Raw genomic sequence first — 19641 nt, 5'->3', positions numbered from 1 at the left:
AAACAGGAAATCCTTTAAGTCTGTCCTATGTCCACTTTAATAGTACTTTGGAGATTAGGGGAGATGATTTTCCAAAAGCAATCAAAAAGCTGGTAATCTAAAGCTTATTGGATGCATTATTTATTTAAAATAGCCATAAAAGGAGATGTGGGGGAGGAGAATAATTCACCAATTAGGTGAGAAATTGTAGAAGTCTGAAAGCACTTTCATGTAAAACAAAACCCTGATCAGATTTCTCAATGAAAAATATAAAGTATGAATGCCACAGTGGGGAAACCAGTTATATTAAGTAGCATAAACATGCATTATAAATTACTATTCGCATTGTATTACTCAACTGTTTTATTGCCTTCCAAACTATATTTTCAAAACATCATGTTTCATTCATTGAATTTATTAGATTGTTCTTAAAAGTTCTTGCTCTTTGGGGAAAATATTAAGGACACTCATTTCTAAATTGTTTGGGTATTTTAAAAATACTGTATTTGTATTCCTGTATCAAATGTAGGATTTGCTGTAGCATATTTTGAGTGCAAAGTAGCCCTAGAAGGAAAAGCATGAATTCTATAGTCTTGCATATTAATTTGCACAATAATGATTCCCACTTTCTACAAAGAATAGAATTATAGAATCATAGAGTTGGAAGGGACCTCCAGAATGCAGGAAATTCACAACTACTTGCCCACCCACAGTGACTCCAATTCCATGTCCAGATGATCCCCCCCCCCCCACACACACACAACTTGCATTTGGTTGACAGGATTGTCTTGAGAAATTTTAGGTCCTGTATGCTTTTCAGATTAGGTCTTAACGTCATATATTTGAGGTCTAAAGTAATACCTGTCTTCAATTAAGCAAAGCATTTTTGATACACAATTTAATATTCCTTGAAAATGTGAACTTATTTGTTTTTCCAAAATGAAGATAGTTCCAGAGAACTCACCAAGCTTCAAGGGAAAAAAAAAAAAAAAAAGAAGAGCCAATACAGTTTTCCCTGAAGGAAGAACTGCATCTGCTGAAATTCATTCTTCTACAAAACCCTTAAAAATACAACATCTCCAACTGGTCCCACTAACTTGGGTCCAATGCCAATGACTGCATAATGCTGCCATCCTAAAAACACTTTTGTGGGAATAAGCCCTTGTGAATAAAATGGAACTTACATCCAATTATACATAATTATACATAATTATAGCTCTCTAAACATATCCCTTGTCACCATCAGCGGTACACATTCAGAGAGTCCTTCTTCCCTTATTTGTGGAATTTGATATGTAATGACCACTAGCTACAGTCGAAAGGCAGAAGGGCGGTCTCACCAAGTTAGCAGGCTTTATTCAAGGGTATGAACTTTCATGTGCATGCACACTTCCTCAGATACAAGGTCATGGAACGGAATTAATTTGTATCTGAGGAAGTGTGCATGTACACAAAAGCTCACCTTGAATAAAACTTTGCTGGTCTTAAAGGCACCACTGGTCTCTAAATTTGTTCTGCTGCTTTAGACCAGCACAATGATCCACTTGAATCAAGTCAGCTGGCATTTTCTTCAATGTGCAGCCAGTTGTGCAAGAACAATTTATTGCTTGTAATGCTGCTGCTGGCCTATAAATCATGCAGCACTCCTTGCCCTTCCGACAAGAGCCCTGTGCAGATGACCTGTCTGTGTTTTGACTCTCAGCACACGAAGGGAAAGTTGGCATGAGTACACACAGCCCCCTCCTGTGACCAGCAGCATTTGGAAGACAGCATTATTGGTCATGGGTAGTAAGGACCATGCATGTACCATGCAGATGACTAGGCACTTACACAGAGAGCAGGCATAGCATGAGAGCCAGCATGCGCGTGAACACAGTTCTCTCCCTGTGATGAGTTAATGTGAAGATGAGTTGTCTTCACAGGCCTAGAGACTGTACCGATAGCACAGGACAGGAAGGGAGAGTGATTATTAACACTAAACCATGGACCAACTTGTTATGCCTTATCCAGGTTCCAAAGAGATTTTATCCCTGCATCATCTATTATTATTAAAATTATTTTCATTTTCTAAGCAGTAGCATAAATTAAAAATAACAGCTCTAATATATAATGAAATAAATACAGAAGTCATATGCTAGAGAGAAACAGGAAAACCTTTAGTTAAAATATTTTACAATAAAATAATTATGATTATAAATCTCTTTAGTTAAATATGTACACATTACTTTTTTTTTTTTAAAAAAAAGAAAGAACTGGTTAAAGTTCTCAAGCAAATCTACTGCACAAGTCCACCATCTTGTCAGTTTAAAATTATAATGTCAGCTTAACATTCAGAAGCAGTAGTGAGTCAGACTAATGGCAATGTCTGTGCAAACTGTAAGCAAAATTAGAAAAACCAAACTGCATTTCCCTCCCCCCCCCCAGCTCCCATGGTCAATCACTACTAAAAAGTTGCTTGTGTACATTTGCATTGGAGATAGAGGTTAGAATGACCAGCACTAATATAACCCCCATATCTACCAAAATTAATTCCTTGGGTAGCTTTAATTTCTGTCAAACTACAAATTCCAAGTCCTAACAAATTGTGCTTTTTAGGCAGCTACATGGCCTATAAGGTAGATATTGTCATAAAGGTGCCCAACAAAATCTTCACTAATGTTCTGAGCTGCACGACGTGTATTTCGGATAAATTCTCTCTTTGACATTTTATTCTTCACATGAGGGCTAGTAAGATCAATGGAAAGCAGGATCAAAGAGTAGCATAGTACGTACACAGCATCTAAGAAAAAAAAGAAAAGAAAAAGGTGGTTTTGAGAGCTTGAAATTATATTTTATAGAAAGTTACTTTTTAACCTAACAGGTTTTCTTGATTCTTCAGGACAGTATCATACAGATCAGTCACTAACTATAAGTACATTAAAATTCTTTTTGTATCAGATCAAAGTGAACAACTACAGCTGCTCTTAGAAGTTCAGAATTCAGGTACAATGGACACAACCATCCTATTTGGTCCCTATAACCAGTTATCAGATATAATCTGCTTCTGAACACTGAGATTCTGTTCTTTGCTATTATGGTGTACCATATTGACAAACCTGTATTTCGTGATTTTAGGAACATTCTTTATTACTGCAGATTTGGGTTTTGGATATCCCTTTGTTCTTGGGTTGATGAAGTCATTGCACCATACTTTCCCCTAATAACTCTAATTATGACTTCCAGGTCTGTGTCCCCCAGTAACTGGCAATGTTGCCTTAGACATGGTGACATCACTTCTAGCATACACAAGAAATAATGGCAGTGATCTGGCATTTCAACAAAACTGCCTGGGAAGTGACATCAGAGCTTTGGGAAGTTGCTGGCAAATTCCCCACACAACATATTTTTCATGCCATCCCCCCCCCCCCCAGCCAGCTGCTTGGCACTGTGTGTGTGTGTGTGGGGGGGGGTGGCAGCTGGGGATTCCCTGCCCTGGTGGGCTACTGAAGGCCCTAGCTCTGGTTAATCTGCAACCATTAAACACAGCAGCTTAGTCCAAGAATAGTCTGAGGAGCTAAATGCCAGTGTTCATGCTTACAGCTTGGAACAGAAAGAATATGAATTCACACCTACCCAATCCCGTATACAATACACACTATGTTCATTCATTTCTATAAAGCAACTGGTTTAAGGAGGCAGTACTTAAGCCATGCTAAAATTACAAAGCATGCAAATCTATGCGGGGCTCCAGCCTTATACTCCAAACCTAAATTCATTTAATCTTATTGCTAAGCTTTATTTAGTCAGGTCTTAATTTACAATATAAACTGGAGCTGTAAGCTATATATAAAGTAGATACAAGTTGCCTTTTTACCTGGGCTAAGACCAAGCTCTCTCATCAAGTCAGGGTTACAAGCGCAGAATCTGTGTGAGAACTTTGTAATAAGAGTCTCAAGATATTCCCCACGCTCCTCAGGGGCATGAATGTGTTTGAAAAATTCTCTTAGTGCATTTGGCAGGAACTGATTTCTGAAGTTGTGTAGTGTCACAAGGTCATCTAGAACATCTCGCCTGATTTGAAGAAAAAAAAGACTTTAAGGCAAGTGCCTGATTTTGAAACAATCATGCACTCAAATTCAGAAACAGTATAGAACCTTTTTTTTAAAAAAAGAAAAAAGCTTCTATCATTTTTAGTAGATAGAATATTCAACTACAACAAATAGTGTACTCTTTAGCCTCATGCTATGCAATTTTACTCTTAACTAATGTCTAGTGTGTTGGCTCACTCCCAAGAAAGTAGCCTTTATGGCTGGCAAATCCAGAAGCAGTATTGTCCCTGTTCAAGCAGGTTGCTGATCTATCAAAGAACAATGCAAAGAGAATGCTCTGATAAACACAATTTCTTCCTTCCCATGTACGTATAATGGCAAATATTTTAAAAGTCAATCATGATCAATCAAATAATACAGAATAATGTAATTTAACACTAGCAGTTAGAAAGACAAGTATCATAGGAATATAGCCATTCTCCTAAAACAGTGAAATGAAACAGAGTATCAGTGCAACTTGATAAGGGTAAAGAAACAGACTCAAAAGATGAACTAGTTGTAATATGCAGGGAGGGCAGTTATCTGTCAAATGCAAGTGCAGTTCATTAATAGTTAAAACACCCAGTTGAAGGTCCATATAGGTCCAATGAAAATAAGTTTATTTAGGCACCAGATCTGATGTAATGCTTTAAATCATAGCACTGCTCTTCAACAGATTTTCATAACAAAATTGGCAGCTTACCCAGTTTACCAAATTGCTGGAATTGGCAGCTTACTTAGAAAGATACCTGAAACTAAAGCTGGAAAATCCAGGTTGAAGACTACCTTTTAGCCGATAGCACTCAAATATAATCCAAGTACTATGAGTAATACAATTTAACATTGTATTGGCTCTGGTCGCTATCACAGAAGTTCTCTATAGATAGCTGTAGGTCAGCACTGTTAGATCTAACAGCAGCAGTTGATCATGGGCTACTAGCCCAACACATAGTCACTGCAGGGATTCAGGGTACTGCCTTTCAATGGCTGCAATCCTTTTCTCCAAAGGCACTAGGAGAGAGAACCTCCCAGCAGCAGGCCCTAATATGTGGGGTCTTGCAGGGAGCCATTCTCTCTCTGATGTTTTTTGACATCTACATGCACTGCTTCACCCAGTTAGTTTGGAGTTTCAGACCTGGGTGCCAACAATATGTGGATGACATCCAGCTATCTGCTGACTGACTGTCATCTGTCTTCACCCCCAGATTCTTTGGCCAAGTGTCTGAAGGCTGTGTTGGACTGGCTCAAGCAGAATTGGGTAAAGCTGAATCCAGCTAAGGTAGAGATCCTCTGGCTGGGTCAACACGCCCCAGGGAAGTTAGTTCTACTCCCCATTATTGACAGGGCCAAAACAACTTTGGTGATTGTCAAGAGTCTGTGGTTGATTCTGGATGCCTCAATATCCATGGAAGCCCAGGTCACAAATGCATCAGATGTGTCAATTAGCACGGTGGTCCCCTGGCACCGGGCTGCGGCTCCCTCTCCCCGCCCCCCCCGCGGTAAGAAACTTCCCAGGCCGCAAGCTTGCGGCCCGGCAAGCTTCTTTTTGTGGGATGGGGGAGAGGGAAGCAGGGCCGCGCATGCGCGGCACTTTTGTTGGCAATCACCCTCCCTACTGCCGCCGGTTGCAATCTGTAAAAGGTCCACAACCTGTAAAAGGTTGCGGACCACTGAATTAGCACATTAGCATCAATTAGCACATAATCTGTTGGCATCTGATCTATCTACAGTCTCATGCAACTGTCACTTCTAGTTTAGATTACTGTAACTTGCTCTATGCAGGGCTACTATTGAAGTGACTCTAGAAGCTTCAACTGGTCCGAAATATGAAGGTCCTAACCAAGACTCAATGAAGAGTGCATATTCAACCAATACTCTTCCAGCTGCATTGTTTTAGACTCAACTTGCATTATTATTTTAAATCACTGTAATTTTATTTAAAATTGTATATTATTTATATTATGCTGTATATATTTTGACCTTATGTACCATCCTGAGCTATTAGGGAAAAATGGCATACAAATGCAATACATTTTTAAAAATTACATCAGAATTCATTTTCTATCCTCATCAGGGCCTAGTAGTATGCATGCTTACTCATAAAATGTTTCCATCCCCAGTAAATATGCACACAATTGCACGCCCCTCAAATATTTGCACATTCACATTACAAATGAGTGGTCTTAAAACCTAGGAAGCCTTCTACAGACAACATTAACCAACAACAGGTCCTTTCACGTAACATATTTACAGGTTCTTACACGTGACATATTTAGCAGTATGTTGGATAAAACACAAAACTGCAAATGACAGGGCAAGAAGAGAACTAATGACAATATGGAAAGAATGAGCAAGTCACAAAAGGAATCACCACTGCAAGTGACAGCACTGAAGAGCCAAGCTTTCCTAAAGTGGAAAAAAAATCTCTAACATCCTTATATACCCTTTTAATCCATGGGCTATCCTTATCTCATTTCTTGCTTGAACAACACTTGGAGTAATCAGTTTCCAGTTGCTAAGGGCCTGTTTACATGTTTGATTGTGAGAAGGCAGCTCCTTGACACATTATGCCCCTCTCATTTACTTAAAAACTCAAGAAGCAGACAAACAAGAAACATTTATTCAAAAGACGACAAACAATAAATCCTGTAGCACCTAAGAAAAACACAGGATGATTGTGGAAAAACTTTTGTAGACTGAATGTAGACTTTCATGGTATGGACTGAAAGAGGCTCTTGCCTCTCTTGTTTCATGGTACGCAATGAACTAAACATTAACAGGACTGTTATCTCTGATGTGCATGGAGGAGCAGCCTAAAATCAAATCAATCAATTAATCTAATAAAGTTGTCTGTCAAGATCGTATGTCCAGAATTACACAATGATTTGTGATCAACCAAAGATGAGGAGCAAGAATATACCCCTGTAGCACCCTAAAATTCTGTGTGCAAACAGAAGAGCTGTCCATAGACAACAACTCTGTTTCTTCACATGATTTAGTGAATTAAAAAACAATTTCCCCAATGATTATTAGTTAATTCAATGTACTGTTTCCTTATAGTTAAGCTACTGTCCCTCTTCCTGTGGCACAAAAGGAGATTGTAGCATTGTTACTAGCAAACCCTGAATATGATATGTGGACAAAATACTGGGGGAGTGTGAAAGCTACACGTGACTATACTTGCTTAAAATCCAGAGTCAATCTAAGTAAAACTGTCTAATACATGATTATAAAAATTAACTCTGATCCTAGAAATATTGGGGGAGGGTGTCCAAATGCCATTTGTGTAACACACAGTGACTTATGCCAAATTTATGCCAAATTTAGAGCATTTGATCCATAAGAGAAAAAGTCCAAATTCAGAGCCATATTATCCAGCAACCTAAACTAACCAATGCTAGGTGTCTGTAATTTCTTAGTGATACCTTTTTGCTCAATTGAGCATACTTTATTGGTCAAATGATGAACACAGAATGGAAATGAATATCCTGAGCTTCATCATTGCTAACTACCCCATTACTCCATAGTATTTTAATTCAATTATTTTAAATAAATGGAATAGTGCTCCCCCCTTTCATGATCAAGTTACCTTTCGTCAAGATAGAGTCTCAGTTTCTTCCAATTTAAGGTTCTCGTACAGAAGATAAACTTAGCTATTTCCTTTGGTGAATCATCCAGTATTCCCTTGGACATGAAGTAGTTGACTCCCTGGGACAAAGAGATGTTTTATATATGTAAGATAAGCTTTTTAGGTTCATCTAAATAATTTGGTATGGAATAAATCCTAACAATTATAAAGGATCATTATGTTGAATTTCTTTCTCTAGAACTACATTTGAACATGCTCAATCCAAATTATTCACATACAAAATATTAAGGTTGAGCTTTTCTATGTACTACAGCAGCAAGAAACATGCTTGCCTCAACAAGCACTGCTTTTGTAAAAAGACAACATTACAGACATATGATTCCTATGAACCCATATTGAATTTTTTAACTTGGTTTCATAAAGAAATCTAATCCAAAATGTATCAGCCTTTTTGTTTTGTTTTACAACAGACACTTGCAAGTTATGACATATATGGGATAAATGTATAATTTTGTGCTTATGTTCCAGTACAGGCATATGTACATTGTACATGTTTTGAAGCCATAGATCTCATTCCAAATGTTAAAAATGTATTCAGAAAGCTCACAGACCTAGCATTTGTCATAAAAATGTAATTTCTACAGTTCTTTTATTATTTCCATATTACAGAAATATTTAACCAAATTTTCTAGATCTTTTGTTTTCTCTTTTCAATGTTTTAAAAGGCTGCACAAATGAAACATTGGTGCTAAATGCTTCCTTCAGTATCTTGGACCTCACTATGATATTACATTGCAAAAGGCAAAGGGATGAGGTCTGTAATGTGGTCTGAAGACTTCCTATAAGCTGTTTCTTCACTGACAATAAAATCAGAGTCCAGTAGCACCCCTGAGACCAACAAGGATTTATTCAGGGCATGAGCTTTCGAGTGCAAGCACTCTTCGTCAGACTATGATCTTCTTACATGACAAGGAATATAAGAAGATAAGAAGATCATAGTCTGACGAAGAGTGCTTGCACTTGAAAGCTCATGCCCTGAATAAATCCTTGTTGGTCTTAAGGGTGCTACTGGACTCTGATTTTATTATGCTGCTTCAGACCAACACGGCTACCCATTTGAAACTTCACTGATAGATTACCTAGCCCTGGCATACGATTCCATGATACCCTCACACTGAAACATAACCATAGTCCCAACAACTGCTTCTACCACTTCAGTAATACTTGTTGCTGTCATAACGTGAAGGAATACTGCACTTGTGTATCAGTTTGCAAGAACGGGTTAATTGATGGTATTTCAGTCTAGTTCATTCACAAATTAATCTGTGGCACCTAAGAAGTCTAACAAGTCAGTGAAATGCTGCATTTTAATTTATAAAAATAAAGGAACCACATGTTCAGAAGGCCTGTGCCTCAGAGGCAAAGCATCTGCTTTGCATGAATAATGTCCCAGCTTTTATTCAGAAGAATTTGACTAAATATCTGAGTACAGTAGCCTAAAACTTCTGAATATCAGAATACAAAATGTGTTGTTATTTCACTGCATATAAATCAACATTTTGAGCCAACATTTATCTTTCATAGCTGAAGTAGTTTTCAACAACAAAACAGGTTTACAAGACAGAAAAAATAAACAGGCCATTAGAAAATGCACATGATGAGAGATATAAATACATGGAAAACTCATACAGATGTCATGTACACCATAGCCTCTAAGACAGATTCCAAATGTGATTCAAGATAAAAAAAAACAAACAAACACCAGAAGCACTATCTCTGTTTAGGCACTCTTCAAGTAAGAACAGTGCACATCATATTATCCTTTCAGTAAAAAAAAACCAGAAAAAAGCCATGAGGTTGCAATGTTGGACTATGCCCCAACTGCATCTATTAATTCTCTACTGTGCAAGAACATGGGATAATTCATTAATAATCCTAAAATGAGTGAATGTAATATAGATAATCTCTCTCATCCTCAAATCTTAAACACATTTGATTGGAAGTTCAAATGTATCTCAATATAATGTACATTTTAAAAAACACTGAAGGACAAAATCCCAGCTTTTAGTGATCAGTATTCTCTAGATGCTCATCATAACTGTTTATGCACTGAGAACTTCACTGCCCCAGCTTCCGTGCAGGAGCACAAATCGAGGGCGGATGAGGTGCACCAGGCCAAAAGCTCCCCATGTGGGTGCAGGAAGAGGTGGGGCAACCTGCCCCACCTGCAGCCCGGCTTGAAACCTCCAGTGTGTAAACAGTCCATGGGATGAATGCCACACTTCGGAAGTTATGCTTTTAAAAACAACTGAAAACTTAAACAAAAACATAAAAATTATTATCTACTCTAATGACAGCTGCTCTTCACTTACCTCTTCAGGGTTGGCATTAAAGGTGAGGCTTCCCTCATCCAACTGCATATACAGTTTTCTGAAAGAAAATCCTAGAGATGGATTCTTATTGTATATGGAACAGTGACCCCAAGTGGATTTGCACAATCTACAAAAAGTTGAAGAAGAATGCTCAGTGTGAAAATAATGGCATGTTCTATCTCCTTTTTAAACCTATTGTAAATGTATATGGATTCCTTGAATATTTTTACACAATATTGCAGTAACATTTTAAAAGGCTGCTTAAGGCATACTTTAGCAACACTATTTCAGTCTAGGAGGCTGCTCTCTAGCTTCAGATATGCTTTTGGTACCAATGTTTCATTCTGTTTGACGAGATAATTTAAAGTGTGGATTTCACTGTAAGTACAGAGGATTTATGCAACAACTGAGAAATTAACCTCTCTGGTTATAATCAAGAAACACTTTCACATGCAGTCAGAGCGCATCAACAGCAATGTTCAGATTCAAAACCTTCCAAATACATGTATGCCTAAATTTACATACTGCAGTGTCTCAACAGATAAAAGAAAGCACATGTAAGCCTTCATAGTATAACAGCTTAACAGTGCAGTCCAGTACTTGGCTTCCCATTTTAACAGGCTCATTAATACTGCAGAGACTGAGTAAGTAATGTAAACATCAATTGACCCTAACCCTGAATTTTAAAAATAATAACCCAACTACACATTAGTAAAGAGCTGCTTTTCATTCAGGGAATCAATCATTCCAGAGATGGAATGTGAACTAGTGTGTGGTTGTTGGTGGTGGGAGCATTCAGGATCACAAACCCATGCTTTTTTTTTAACCCCTTCAGCCAAATATATAATCAGTATGATGCTTAAATTACTAGCATTCTTTGTATTGTTTATATACCTGTGATAATGTTCTCTTAAATCCAGTAAAGACATTCATTAAGAATGTTTGACACAAACCTGACTAAGATAATTTTAAGCATTTTCATTCAAATCTGTCAGCTCTATGTAGGCCAAACTGTTGGAAAATTTTGCCCATGTTCTCCCCATTTGTTATTCTGGTTTCTAAAACAGTTAATTTCTGACCTGTACAATGATTCATATTACAATTTTATAGATTGAATTGGAGGATTTTGTTTAACAAAAATATTACATATATTATCTACCATGCTGGAATTAACTTCTAATTCTAAATACCTCCCATTGTTCAATGGTGTGCCAGTATGTCATTTTAAGAACATAGGAACAGCCATGCTGGATCAGACCTACAATGCATCTACTCTTTCAAACAATGCCTAAACAATTGCTGTGGAGGGCAGACAGAGCAAAGACACCCTTGTGGTTCTCACAGAACTAGTATTCAGAGGTTTGCTGATGATATGTGGTGGTTGCCTTGACTTGTCATGGCTAGTAGCCACTGAGGACGTATCCTTCGAGAATAAAATCCCCTTTTAAAGCCAGCTACACTCATGACCTGGCAATTAATTATACAATTTAATTACTTGTTGGGAAAAGAAGCATTTCCGTTCACCTTTCCTGAACAGCTGGGTGAAATTCTATTATGGGAGGGAGAAAGTTTTCTCTACCCACTTTCTGCACCACATGCATAACTGTACATTTCTATCATTCCCCCCCACCCAGCAGTGATTTCTCTAGACTGGGTTTTTCCCAGGAGTACCCCATTCAGCAGTAATCCTATTACACCAGCATCATCATTACATCTTGAACACAGTAATTTTTACTGACACATGCTTACAGCTGTTACATATTTTTATTAATTTCATTAGTGACGCAAGCTTTCACTGAAGATCAAATATTAAATTTATCTCTAGTATTTTTATCCCACTGCCAAGCCACATAGCTGACATAAAATATATACGGTCTATGGAAAAATAAAAGCCAAAATAACTGTGGCTATCATTTAAAGTCCATTGAAATGTATACATTTTAATGTACATTTATGTAATGTCTGGAAGCTGTATAAATGTCAGGTGTCCCACATTCTGCCCATTGTGAACAGCTACTCCAGCATTAGCAAGCAGTTTGCAAACAGGAGGGGAAAGCCAACTTTCCCACAACTTCACAATGTTACTGGCATATACAACATCATTATCAAACTATGCTCTTTTCCAGATATATGGCCATTTTCTAAGGCCCAAAGTGTTGGTTTTCAAAATACTTGCACTAGTAGAGCTCACTAGGTCTTAAGCTTTCTAAAGTAGACTAGGGATAGCAACTATTGTATTTTACTAAGCACATGAATAGTGTTAAAGTTTATTCTGCTGAACTGAAGCTCTAAAAGTACTTACTATGGCTTCTGGACTAGGAATCCTGTTACGTGTACAGGCCCACTAGACTTTTAGTAGCACAGTCTTAACAACTTCTATCATGAGATCTGCAAAAACACTAACCTCCTTGGAAATAAGTAATGCCTCTCTGTGTGATCACTCCTTTCTGCGTCTCCATTAAAATAATTAACTGCTTCTGGATTTCAATCATTCTCTGCTTTTATCAAGTTTAAGCTGATACTTTTGTAACCAACTCTTGCTTAAATAGAAGCAAGAAAAAATTTAATTAACACTAATTGTACAGCAATTTTTCACTTCTGATGTTTTGTTTAAACAAGAAAGTGGTGTGGACAAGAAACTATGGACCTAATAGCCTGTGTGTATGACCTCTCATTAACTTACCCTTGCCATAGAAGCTCATCATTAGCAAGATCCTGCCACACACAGGATGCCAGGCAGAGGTCTGTTGCATTCAGGTATGACAAAATGGTAAAACTAAGCTCAGGTGGCAGCATTTCCAGGTTGATGAACCCTTCTTGTTCTTTTGATTTCCGAGTTTTCAACAGATGGTAAATGTCAATGCCCCCTTGGGCGTTTTTCCGATGGTTTGCATTTGAAACATTGTTAGCAGCTATTCTTCTGCCATGCTCTCTTGAAAGATAGCCTTGCCCTGTATATCCCTGATGTTGCAGTTGCTGGTTCCTGGCCACTCTCCACAGACCCTGACCCATCTGCAAGACTGTAGATTGAAAGTACAAAAAAAAAAGTTAAATAAACAAGACCCTGCTCTTTATTCCTATTTGTATGTAAGAATAAAACTATAAAAGCAGTAGACCTAACACTGTTCTGTGCCTATAAATATGCTTAATTCCATAAGATTACAATTTTCATGCCAGAAATGAAGAATGAAAGCAATTACCGTATTTGCCGGTGTATAAGACGATTGGGCATATAAGACGACCCCCCAACATTTCCACTCAAAAATAGAGTTTGTTACATTACATTACAGTACTATGGGCCACTATGGGCAGCTATGTCTATCCCAACTGAAGTGCACCTGCCGTATAGGACAACCACCCCCACTTGGAGGCATGTTTTTCAGGGGGGAAAAGTAGTCTTATAGGCCAGCAAATACTGTAAGCAATATTCATAGCACAGTAACGAAATAATGTTATTTATTACATTAGTTTGGGAAACAGTTGCAAAGCTTATGCTGCATTTGCTATTAAACAATGAACAATAGCTACTTTTGAGTGTTCACCACTGACTAGTGATGCAAGACCACAGACTATTTCTCCATCTGCCAGGAAAATCTAGAGGGGAAAAATGGTAGTGGATCTGTATGTTTACATTTACAATCCAATCTCATATTTTTCAGAGCAGTATTAGTAATTTAAAATTCATCCAACTCCAAGCAGTCACTGGCAACCTGAAGTCATGATTCTGGTGTTTACTGTTAATAGTAATTTATAGAACCCACCAAAAGTCCAACTCTTAATACGATATGGCACAGAAGAGCTGGAAAGCAGTTATAACCATCAACCTTGAAATCCACACAAAGCAGATATAAATATAAACAAAACCTAAAAAGACATAAAATAACTATAGACTATGGCCACAAACTTACTAGTTAAGAACATACACAGGCTAAGCAATGGAGGCAGGAGAGAAATGCAGAACAGGAGGGAAACTTTATCTTGGTTTCTGCATAAATCCAGCCTATTTTGGGTTGAAACATTTACTCATTGTGATATAGACCTACAGAACTAGTTTCAGTCTGATAGTTTCAAGTATGAAATTGTGAACAGTGCATAAAAAGGAAATCAATGGCTTCTCTATATGTCTTACAGAAAAGTCCACTCAAATATGATTATCTAGAAAAGTTTTGGTATTCTATCTTAACTGGGTAATATCAATATAGGAATGTCTTAAAAAGACTGCTCATTTTTTAAAAAAGAACTGATGCAAGCTTTAGAAGTGTGATTGACTAAAAATGGATTTGTAGAATATGTAGCCTTCAAATACCAAACTGGCAGATTACAGAACAGTTGCGCTCTCTTTCCCTGTCTCTCTCAAGTAAGCGGCTGTTGCTGAAGATAGACAATAATATACAAAAATTCCCAGGCACCATGTAGTTTAAAAATTAGATGCTGGTTCCGATATCCCCCCCCCAAAAAAATGTCAAATCAAACAAAAAAGGCTTATCACTCAAGCTTACAGTATGGTGAATGTCCTTGCATGATGATAATTGGGGGAGGAGGGTTGTAAGTTTATCGGGAGGCAAATGTATTTTACACTTCTGAGCTCCTAGTAGAAGTAAATCTGGATTTTTACTATTTGATGTGCTATAACAAGGGAACCATAACACATATTGCTAACCAGCATGCCAGAAATGTAGATAAAACCAGGAAAACTTTATAGGGCATACAATCAGTATTTCTCAGCTTGTATGGTCCTGTATTACAGTGGGGGTCCTATGGGCATCTCTCTGGTTCTGTATTTAGTAGTAACTCAGTTTAACTCTATCCATTTTTTCCTCTTTTAATCTGTTATGGGTGGGATCCAAAGAACTGCAGATGGTTTATTGCTCTTCCTATTTATTGGCAGTTCCCAGCCTTCCTAGAAAACTCACACTGCGGGGGGGGGGGGGGTTGTCCTTTGGAATAACAACCCAAAAGGTGCAAGGAACTGTTGCTGGAAGGAAATACCCCCTCCTTTGCTGTGTGCATGCGGAAGTTCCTTCCACCCACACATGGGAGAAAGAGGACTGGATCCCAGCCACTGTTCACAACTGGCTGCTTCTTCTTCTGGTTAAAATAAATAGATATTTTATGGGTTCCAGCTTTGAAGACTACTTACTGAACAGCTGGTCTAGGACTCTGAATGTCTTTTGCTTCTCTCTGGCATTTGATACAGGCAAGGGAGCAATGACATTGCCTATATAAACAAACTGCCCTGGGAAAGGAATTGTGGCAACATATACTAAAGTTGCATGTCTGTATTAAGTTGTGCTGTTTAAACCCTATTGACTTCAATAGGATTTAAGCAACCTAACTGCACAACAGACTACAGCCTTATTTTCAGTATAATGAAGATAACCCTAATTTTTCTCCTGATGTTTTTCAGTTAGAAGCGAATTCAAAAAGTAAAAAATTAATCACAGCACACAGACCTCTGGCTCTATTTTTAAAAAGTCAAAAAAACAAACAAACAAACTAGAATTCATATGCAAAACTGTGTAACTTATTTTGTTAGTTCTTGCCAGTAATTTTATATTGTATGCTGAAATGAAAAACCAATGTCCCTGAAGTCTAGTTTGGTCACCTTGTAAATTAGGCACCTACAATAAGTATTTCAATAATAGGTTGTATTTACTAGGAAGGAAAGCTGTGCAAGCTCAGAGTTCCTCATAATAAAACCAACTCATTTCAGTGAAGCTTGCGCAGGCAATTTATTTGAGGAACAGGATTTCAACCCTCAAACTCCAACCTGGAAAATCCTTCTATTTTTTAATATATGTACACTTAGACAATAAAAACTGCCACTTTGTGATGAAAAAGAAGCAATCACTTATTATAAAGTTGGTCTAATGGCTTTTCTTAGATTTCTAAAATATGTCTGCACACAGCAGAAAAATGAGCATAGAACATAAGCGAGAAAAAGAAAGCATTACAGTAATCTAGCATAAAAGTAAATAAAAGATATGAACTACCGTATTTGCCGGTGTGTAAGACGACTGGGAGTATAAGATGACCCCCCAACATTTCCACTCAAAATACAGTACTATGGGCCACTATGGGCAGCTATGTCTATCCCAACTGAAGTGCACCCGGCGTATAAGACGACCCCCCCACTTGGAGGCATGTTTTTCAAGGGGGAAAAGTAGTCTTATATGCCAGCAAATACTGTACATATAACTAAAATGGTCTCAAAGAGCTCCACCCTCCTAAACCATTGATAGCTCTAGAAGCAGTTATATAGGTCAGACAAGCTTTACATCAAGTTCTTATCAACCTTGCGAACCAGCAAAAATGGGATGTGTGTATCCCACTTTCAACAAGTCAAAAACATCTCATGCCAGACTACACCAACAAGTCTAAACAGGGTCCACCATAGCTTCTATTATTGTAATATTGAGATAATTACATAACTATTATGACAATGTGCAATAAACACGGCCCTAAGCATCTACAGAAGCACTGTCAATCTAAAAAAAGCCACTAATGTTTAGTACCTGTTTTATGTACCATCCTAATAAGAGTTAATTCACTTAGAATGGTGTAACTCTGCCTAGGATGGCACTTTGAATGTTCATTACAGTCAATACTAGTTACAAAGCATTTTACATCCTTTAAATATTAAACAGACACAAAGATAGCCTGCTTAATCAAAGTGCAAAAAGAATTCAGAAATTATGGAAATATGGAGAAACAGCAAACGTGCTTTCTGTTCCCTCTGCAACACCATCACATCAGTGTTCAGTAGAAATGCATAACATATGACGGGCATTACACAAATACTGAATTATAACTGTAGAACTAAACTGGATTAAATTAAGATATTTTTGTTACCTGTTTATTATTATTTAACAATGGCACACTACTCATATTCTTAAAAAATTTCCAATCCTGCACAAACCAGATTATATGCAAGCATAATCTAGAAACAAGAGATCCCTTCATAATTGCTACTGACAGAACAAAAGCTTCTCTTCTTAGAACAAATTTCTATGCCATGTGTTTTTGCACCCTAATTTATGATGCAAAGTTCACATCTGAAATAGCAAAATTTCAATTTAATTACAATTGCTAATTAAATGTAAAATAATCCTGTTGGGAGGCTCAAGGCAGGTGATAAGATAATATTTGATAAGCTTTAGCAACATAAAACAAGATGCCATGTATATATCCTTCTGCTCAAATAAAGGGTTTTGCACTGCTTTTGTGAACATCTTCAGAGGCTGCCATTTTTCAGACCTAGACCTGGGGACTAGCCACCAAAGGTCACTACAGTAGCAGCATCAGCATCATAACAGAATCCTAAAAGGATATGTTTGCGTATGTATGCACACTTAGCTTTAAAAAAGCTCAACTGAATATGCATCGGCTTAGGCTGCAGAAAGGACAAGGAAATATCTTTAAAAACTGGGATACTCTGGAATGCACCTATATACTGTTTATGATTAGACGTCCTAATAAGAGTATTTGGAAGTACTGATGGATTTAGTAGTGTTACTAAATATAAGTTGTGTTAAACTAACTGAACAGAAAAAAACAGATTGATAAAAATTATTACACCTCAACCAATGATTGTCATGAAACTATAAATTAAAGGCATTTGATATAATTCAAGGATTTGTAACAGCAGTAGTTTGGTGCTAGATGGTGCTTCCCATCAGGGGTATATATGGGGCTTTTTGATCCTCAGCCCTGTTACCTCCATTTTAATTTTATGTTATTGTCTAGAGTAGGTATAAATGTAGCTAGCACCAGACCTCAAGCTTCCTGCCTCCCTCCTGTGATGCACCTGGGAATGGTCATTCTTCCCAGGACTCTAAATCTCAACAGGCACCTTCATACAGAGACTGTCTTTGAATCCAAACCGTTTAGTGCAGGGAGGGGCAAGGGACAAAGGGTAGATAAAGGAATTGTTTGATTAGGATCTTCAGTCTTAGCAAAATCCCTGTGATGGCAACTTTGTTATTTCTTCAATAAAGAGCTTTCTTTTCATAAATGTAGCCTGATTACTGAGGGCAATCAGAGCTCTTCACACACAAGGGGACAGTAAAAGGATGTAAGAGGAGGGACACACTGTCCATAAGCATTTTATTACCAAAGGACTGGGATAAAACCTACCTTGTGAAAGAGCCATGCTGTACAGAGAAAGCTATACAGAAACACCACAGTCAGGTCCACTTCTCAGAGGTCTACCAACATATAATGGAAAACTCCTGAGCTGTGAAAGGAACTCTAGTTCTCCCTTCCTCATAGCCACATTCCCTTCTTCTACCATCCAGCATAGCCTAAACCCTATTTCTCCCAGGCTCACATAGCCAACGGCCCAGGGATGCAGGAACAACATGTACCAAAAGATATAGTAAGCTTAAAAGCTTGAATATGACCAAGATGGAGTCACAGGAGACACATAACTAGCACATTAAAAATGTGTTTATGTCATTGTTCCATTGATTTAAGCATCTAGGATGTAATACTTGTGGAATATTTACTTTCTTTTGTTACCAGCACGCTTTTATACATAAAACACTTAAAGCAGAAATGATTGACAACATAATTATTTAGTCTGTCCCTGAGTGATGCAAATCATGCCAACATGCAGCAAAGAGCCTTGCATACACCTTTATGATGGGCACAATTATGAAAGTTTGACAGCAACTAGTGCTTGTGAATACAAGACCCTGTGGTGATGGTAGAAAATGTCATACAGGCACGTTTGACTTATGTAGCTGATTTAAAGCAAATGGATGTGATCTTCCACCTCCACTTTTATAAACACTCTGTAAAGTCAGAAAAAATACTGTCTCAAACTTTAGCAAAGTTCTAAATAGCAGCCTAATACTAAGGAAAGGAGGAAACCATTACGTTAAAGGCAGGCCCATTCAATGGCAGGTATGGTTAAACACATGAGTTTCATTTAGAAGGTTTCAGCTATCTCCAACAGAAGCGGCCCAGATGCCGTGATCCACTCCTGGTTGGTTCCCTGATAGACAATGCTGAACACCAGAGACCAAGTCACTCGCAGGCAAGGTTTAAAACCGTCGGATATTCGCAGACAAGCATAGTCAGGGCTGTGGCCTAACTAAGTGGACGTGTTCCCGTTTCCCGACTGCAAGCCCCGCAAACGAGGCAACAAATGAGCACGGGGAAAGGAGGGGGACCCCCCCCTTTTTTTTTTCTTTTTTTGCCAAGGAAGTGCCTCCCTCCTTGCAGGGGTGAAACTGGCCGCGACCAACTCTCTCAGCCAAGGAACCCCCCCCCCCCGCCCACCCAGCTGTGCCCCACGGCACCCAGGAGGAGAAAACTGGGCAGCGGCATTCTCCTCTCACGATTGGCTCCGGAGAAGAATTCCCCGCCAACCGAGGGCCGCGATTGGCCAGAGCGCCCGTCTCTCACTTCCACTCAGAGCAGAGACTTGGGGCGTCCGACACGTTACCTGCGCTAGCTCCGGTCCCAACCGCCGCCGCGACGAGTCGGGTTCGAATTGGTGCGCGAGCCTCAGCCGATGAGAAGTGGGTCAAGCGGCTTCAGGCGGCGACACCTGGCTTCCGGCTTCCTGCGCGAAAACATCCGCCGTCACCCCTTCCACGCGCGGACTGCTCGATCCTCGACGTTAGCT

The 19641-nt window shown here is 38.5% G+C and overlaps 1 protein-coding gene across 2 annotated transcripts; it reads right to left on the bottom strand.

The window, feature by feature from the left end:
• Positions 1-2114: 2114 nt before the first annotated feature.
• On the bottom strand, positions 2115-19637 carry FBXO8 (F-box protein 8). Of its 2 annotated transcripts, XM_077302446.1 has the most exons (7): positions 18888-19255; positions 18144-18214; positions 12691-13027; positions 10008-10134; positions 7636-7754; positions 3833-4029; positions 2115-2758 (listed from the first exon to the last, which is right to left on the bottom strand). In XM_077302446.1, the coding sequence occupies exons 2-7, from the start codon at positions 18157-18159 to the stop codon at positions 2571-2573; spliced, it is 984 nt and encodes a 327-aa protein (XP_077158561.1). In that variant the 5' UTR covers positions 18160-18214; positions 18888-19255; the 3' UTR covers positions 2115-2570. The 2 variants fall into 2 exon arrangements, with proteins under 2 accessions (XP_077158561.1, XP_077158562.1); XM_077302447.1 differs by lacking the exons at positions 18144-18214; positions 18888-19255 and adding an exon at positions 19459-19637.
• Between the last annotated feature and the right edge of the window lie 4 nt (positions 19638-19641).

Source organism: Paroedura picta, chromosome 10, assembly GCF_049243985.1.
Source record: "Paroedura picta isolate Pp20150507F chromosome 10, Ppicta_v3.0, whole genome shotgun sequence".
Taxonomy (NCBI): Eukaryota; Metazoa; Chordata; class Lepidosauria; order Squamata; family Gekkonidae; genus Paroedura; species Paroedura picta.
The sequence above is the reverse complement of the archived record's forward strand: the minus strand, read 5'-3'. Positions and strand labels throughout refer to the sequence as shown.